The sequence below is a fragment of the Danio rerio genome, chromosome 4 (assembly GCF_049306965.1).
Source record: "Danio rerio strain Tuebingen ecotype United States chromosome 4, GRCz12tu, whole genome shotgun sequence".
Taxonomy (NCBI): Eukaryota; Metazoa; Chordata; class Actinopteri; order Cypriniformes; family Danionidae; genus Danio; species Danio rerio.
The window spans coordinates 32,550,749-32,557,027 of NC_133179.1; the positions used below are offsets into that span (position 1 = coordinate 32,550,749).

Below are 6,279 nucleotides of genomic sequence, written 5' to 3' on the forward strand. Positions count from 1 at the left end.
GAGCTAAGTGTGAACTCTTGAAAGCTTGTTTAAAGGGCACATATTTTAGCCCTTTTTTGAGATTTAATACTAATATTATGGTTCTTCTGAGTGTGCCAATATAGGTTCAGATCAAAACGCAATTCAGATATGGTTATTATGCTGTGTTAAAAAGTGTAAATTTAGAGGCGTGTACACGGGTTGCTGTTTTGGGGTGTGTTGTTTAACATGATAATGAGTTTCGACTGCCCGCCCAACGTAACAAGGGGGCGGAGCCAAGAGCGCGTCTGCTTTGTGCACCGCGTCACAGAGGCAGACAGTAGGAGTCATCATGAGTGAGAGGAACACAATTCAACCCTACATATATGACCCAGACTCGGACACAGATCAAGCAGAGTCGACTGTTGAGGAATCTATAATCCGAATGTGCCAGAATGTGTCAGAGTGGTACATACAAAATATTTTATGTTTTTGAATACTTTTACAGCCGCTATGTAACTATGCATGCGCCATCCGTAATTTGTTTGATAAAGTTCGCGAACGTCATGCGTTACGTCAAACACAGACAAGACATAAAGATATCCACAGAGATAAATTTTGCATTGGTATGATTTATTCGTAATTCATGAATATTGACGTTGACAAATATTGGCAGGTGCTTGTGTGGCAATTGTGAAAAAATGCCAACTGAGGCTGAAAATGTATGCTGCAGGGAGATACCGCAGGTAAATTTCCAGTTTATGTTAACGTTGCTGCTCTAAAGACATCGAATGAGATAATAAACAGCATAACTGTGTCGTGTAATAAGGTTAGAAGACGAATGGATCAACTGGAAATGCAACCCTCGTGCATGACGGAGCATCCAGGAATGGATCCCGTTTGCTTCAATATTTATTCCTTGCAAAATGCATCGAATATATACAAAGCAGACTATGGTCCCCTGCGACTTCGTGGAGTGCAAAAGTGAGTTTAAATAAATAGAAATAATAGCAGGTTACCTTGTTCATGATCTGCATGCTCGCTTTCTTTTTAAGCACATTAACGCCGTGTAGTCAATAAAATAGCGATAAAGTTGGTTTTATATCCGCACATTCAGAAGTCCCTGTATTGTTTATCATGATAGTTTAAACATTCGATCGTATTTAGCATGCAAGTATGACTTGTAAACAACATTAAAACTATTTACTTGACTGTAAACAATGTTGTACTTTGTCATTTGCTGCTAATACGATTTCCCTATTTTGAATTTGCAAAGAATACTTTACTGAAATGATACTATTAAGGAGAATGTCCGAATATCTGAATATAAAACCAACTTTACCTCAATGTCAATAAAAATGAAATACGTACCGTTTTTTATTGCTGCTATTTCTGAGATGACAATTTGAATGACTTCATAAAAGGCTGAGTAATGCATGTACTTTTTATTGAAAAATAATTTTAAATTCACTAAACATTAATATATAAACTCTTAAAATATATAAAAATCAGTATGGCATAGAAACATCAACCCTTCAGAAAAGATGCTTCAATTCCTGAGTCATATAAAAACTTTATATTGAAGTATAAATTAAAATGTGATGGCAAATATAAAATGTATCCTTGTGCAAATATAAAATATAAACTCCAAGTTGTCCCTTTGTTGAATGAAATACAATTGTCCATGAACATTAGAAAGTACAGTATATCTACAAACACATACAAACATATCAAATATACATTGGCAGTTGAATAAACAAAATATGACTTCTGAAATTTTGTTAAAGCTAGTTATTTTATAAAAAATAAAAATGTATATGTGATAACTCCCAAGTTCAAATTGTAGTGCAATTTCTAAAACAATGTTTCATTATTATGTCTCTGTTAGACAGTGCCGCTTTTTGGCTTATCGGAGCTTTGTGAGCTGGTGTTGGGGTTTCCTCGGGCGGAGAGTCCGTGTAGTGATTCCTGCCTGTGTGGTGCTGAAGATTCGAAGACAGTTTCCTGAAGAGCAGGGCAGCTATGTGGGTTTTAGGATCGCTATTGATTGAAGCGGGTCACCCTGCTGGAGATAGCCTCCTCCATCTCAGGTCGATCGTAGGCTGATGATAGAGCAGGTGGTATGTGAATTCCCAACACTTCATCAACATAGGGTGATGGGTCCACAAACACTTGGTTGAAGATGAGGTCCAGCAGCTCTTCTACATAACCTGTGCAATATAACAGTTATCTCTTTAGTAACTTAATTTTGTATTTTGAGTAGTGAGTTTTCATTGTGAATGTAAAGTGCAATTATTTTTTTTATTTATTGAATTATTAATAATACTATAAACATTTATATACATACCGAAAGTTTGCTGTGTCTTCACTTCTCGGACCCTATACTCTCCTTTCTTTGCCTTTGGAAAAGCAAGCTTGTAAATAGGTTTACCAGTTGCTGATGTGGCCTGGGGACGCCCGGCATTTTCATTGTAATGCAGTGCAGCCAAGTACAACCTAACAAAAAGAAAAATGTAAATGACGTACCATGACAAGACTGTATAGTATTGTAAATATTAATTTCTGATCATTGGCTTTACCTGCATAGCATCCCCAGAAAAGGGAATACCACATTTTTGGGTGCAAACCGCAGTATGACGCTGTGGAAAGCTTCAACAGTTGACGTCTGGTGGTGAGGACTTAGCTTGGCCACATCCTTCAATATTCTCTTGTTAGCGAGAACTTTCTCCAGCTTATAGAATGGCATCGTTGCTAAACAAGCAAAAATTTAAGGTATTAGAGTCGAAATCAAAAACAAATCTGAACAATGAAACAAGCTCTATTTTGAATTAGTTTTAATCGCAAAGAATATTTTATATGTCTGTATACAACTTACCAGCCGACAGCCATTTGTTCTTGTCTCTGCTTATCCGTTGCGGATGCAGACAAGCCGGAAAATTGGGGTCTTCATGTACATGTTTGTCTTGTACATGGTTTAAGATAGAGGTCCACTTTGCCACTCTTTCAGGACCTGTTGTGGATGATGCAGCAGTCCAGTAGATGTGGTTTTTGATGCTACGTAACCATTTACGCAACTTCTCACAACCCTTTATCTGGCATATCTTGTCCAGTTTTTTGGAAATTCCTGGAATTTAATGAAAAAAAGACATCAACACAAAAATAATAATAAACATGTAAGAACTGTAAATAGCAATTTAATCTTAAGTAAATTAATAACTGCTAAATTACATACCTTTCTCGATATGCCACACATCGTAAAACTGAGTGACATTTCGATCCCTGAGGTATTTCTGTATTTGAGGATGTCGGTCTGTGATGATGCATTCCAGACGAACACCGCGGGCATCCAACAGGTCAAGGCTTCTCTTTAGGCCTTCTTTTTCCATATGGTAACTGCCACCCACCTCATTACTCTATAAAATTTTAAATAAGGTTAAAATATATATATATATATAAATCACACATTTTCAATCCAAAATATTATGCTAGTTCACATAATACTTTTCTGTATTACCTGGACTAACTGTAGGTCGACCACTGTGTTAGTTGCAAGGTCCATCATTGTATAACTCCCATACTTGGCCGAGTGACCTTCAAGAACAAACCGTACATAATTATTCTAAACACATTTTTGGAATAATTGTAATGTATTTCATATTTATTTTTTTTATTAGACTGTATTGAATTAGAAATTAAATCTTTTGACTAAATACCTGGGGAGTCAGCCCTCATATCTCCTCCAACAATCACATTCTCTCTTCGACTGAGCTGTTCTAGCATTTCACTCTGCCAATTTCTCCACTTGTGGACAATAGCAGGTTCAATGCAAAGTCTTGCATGACGGCGAAATGAATTATATTTAAAAATGTGTAGTTTCATTGCAGCAAATACCTGACAACAGAGAGGAGAATTTTTAGTACAATGTGCATGCACCCTGTGACAAAATTTATATTATGTTTCTAAAAGAAATGTGATAAATTTTGATAGATAATTACCTTTTCAACTACAAAAAATGATGCACCGCTCAAGTAGACTGCAGCAGAAAGATGCAGGTTGCCAGCTGGAGTACTACCAATAATTGGCTGACTGTTCCATTTTCTTACAAACTCGCAGTGTGGGCAGACTTGCTGTACGCTCAGAAATGTCCCAAGCCTTTGTGACTTTACATCACATCTCCTCTGACACACTGGGCAGTCACTGAAGAGCTCCATGAGGCATGTTTCATAGACAATGAACTTGGCAATGTTATGAACTGGGCATTCTTGGATTCTGTAAAAATAAATATACACATTAACATAATAAAAAAAAATTATGATGAATGTTATGATGACAATACACAATCTGTCAAATAATTTACATAATGCATAAACTCACGACAAGTCTGTTGGTTCAGTTGCAGATGTGCATTCCTCTGCAGGGTCAAATGTCACATCCGAGTCTTGGGCTATAATTTTTGACTCTGTCAAAGTCTCTTCGGCTTCTTCTTCTTCCTCCTCCTCCTCCAGCTCCAGACGAGGTCTTTTTAGTGAAGGTTTGAGGGGTGTCGAAGTCATAAACGCAGTAGAGGACGCTGATGGCACAGTCAGTTCAAAACTGGATATTGTTGTCTGGACACCTATAGTGTAATTTTATGATTAATCTCATTGCACGTTTATAAAGATAATAAAACACGTTTCTAATGCAGCAACTTAAAATAAACTGAGAAATTTTAACTTACTTGTACTCCTGCGTTTAGCCTGAAGCGTCCTAAAAGACAACTGGGTGCCAACACTGTGTAAAGATGTGTGAAAAGGTTCTGTCTGGCAAGCTACATCCACCTTGTTGCTCTTTGTCGACGTCGTGGCCTTTGTAAGAAAACATACATGTTTTAAAATGACCTTTATTTGATTAAAACATACCGATCTTATTGTAAACAACTGCAGACCACGTGCAAGTACAGTGGAAAAAAATTACAATAAACATCCCACATACAAAACAAACTTTAGCTGTAACTTAGTCAGTGGTAATGCTTTATTACAATGTTTAATTTTTTCTACGGTTTCTGTTTCTGATGGCTAAAACCCCTTTATGTACACATTACCACTTAAAGATTCGAGTATTTAGACTGTTTTAGAAAAGCACAATAGCTGTAAACGCGCAAACATCCGAAGTAGCTTTAGCCGCAGATGCTATTTATTTCTGCTTAACATTACAGTATACACATTACAACAAACATCCCACATAAACAACAAACTTTAGCTGTAGCCAGTACTGGTTACTGCTTTATTACAATGTTTATATTTTTCTATGGTTTCTGTTTCTAATGGCTAAAAGCCCTTCTTGTACACACTACCACTTATAGCTTCGATTATTTAGATTGTTTTAGAAAAGCATAATAGCAGTGAACACGTGCAAACAAACATCCGAAGCAACTTTAGCGGCTTTTAACTTTTAGATGTTATTCATTTCGGCTTACGATTACAGTACAACAAACATTTAACAACAACAAACTTTAGCTGTAGCCAGTGGTACTGCTTTTTACAATGTTGCTATTTTTCTACGGTTTCTGTTCCTAATGGCTAAACCCCCTTCATGTACACACTACCATATGCAGCTTCGAGTATTTAGACTGTTTTTGAAAAGCACAATAAGAGGTAAACACGTGCAAACAAACATCCGAAGCTACTTTAGCCGCAGATGCTATTCATCGGCTTAACATAATTAGAATACTAAGGCTAGAAGTACATAAAATGTAATACTTACTTGAAGTGAGACAGGATCACGTATTGTAGGAACTGATCCAGTTTTCAAAAACAATTTACTCGCGAATCCGGAGTTGTATTGTCCCGCGTTCTCGAGGCAGTCTACGCTAAAGTGGTTAGCGCAAACATACAACAGTTTTGGTACATTTTCAGGCACCTTGTCTTCAAAGATAAAACTCAGCCACTTAAGCCTCTGTTGCTCATTTGCAGGAAGACGGTGAAGGCTCTTGTGCTGAGCCTTACATCCTAAAATAGCACAAGGGTGTTCTCTCGGTGGCATCGCTTCGACGTTCACGCTGATAATGGCGGAAACGGCAAACGCAGGATATGTTAATACGCGCAGCTGTCAATCAATTCGGTGGGCGGGGGGAATCGCACACCTACGTAATGGTGCGATCGATTTGAAAACAGCTCCAATTGGCCGACCCTTTTTTTTGTAGTTAAATTGAAAAAAAAGGACTGGGTGTGTTCATATCACCCCAGTATGATGGTCTATACACTATACCAACACACAGATCTGTCCAAACAGCTTGAAAAGAAGATTTTTTACAATAGGTGCCCTTTAAATCAAATCAAATCA

The 6,279-nt window shown here is 37.3% G+C and overlaps 1 protein-coding gene across 1 annotated transcript; it reads right to left on the bottom strand.

The window, feature by feature from the left end:
• Window positions 1-1,388: 1,388 nt before the first annotated feature.
• On the bottom strand, window positions 1,389-6,003 carry LOC141374967 (uncharacterized). The gene is made up of 11 exons (XM_073947483.1): window positions 5,701-6,003; window positions 4,676-4,802; window positions 4,333-4,573; window positions 3,954-4,227; window positions 3,672-3,849; window positions 3,473-3,549; window positions 3,191-3,371; window positions 2,834-3,082; window positions 2,538-2,709; window positions 2,306-2,454; window positions 1,389-2,168 (listed from the first exon to the last, which is right to left on the bottom strand). Exons 1-11 carry the CDS (start codon window positions 5,977-5,979, stop codon window positions 1,999-2,001), a joined length of 2,097 nt encoding a protein of 698 aa, XP_073803584.1. The 5' UTR covers window positions 5,980-6,003; the 3' UTR covers window positions 1,389-1,998.
• Window positions 6,004-6,279: the final 276 nt, after the last annotated feature.

Excerpts from the sequence above, each read along its gene's own strand:
- LOC141374967 (XM_073947483.1), bottom strand. The coding sequence starts at position 5,979 with ATGCCACCGAGAGAACACCCTTGTGCTATTTTAGGATGTAAGGCTCAG. Across the intron at positions 4,574-4,675 it reads GGCTAAACGCAGGAGTACAA|GTGTCCAGACAACAATATCC; the intron begins GTAAGTTAAAAT and ends ATTACACTATAG. Across the intron at positions 3,550-3,671 it reads TATGAGGGCTGACTCCCCAG|GTCACTCGGCCAAGTATGGG; the intron begins GTATTTAGTCAA and ends TTGTTCTTGAAG.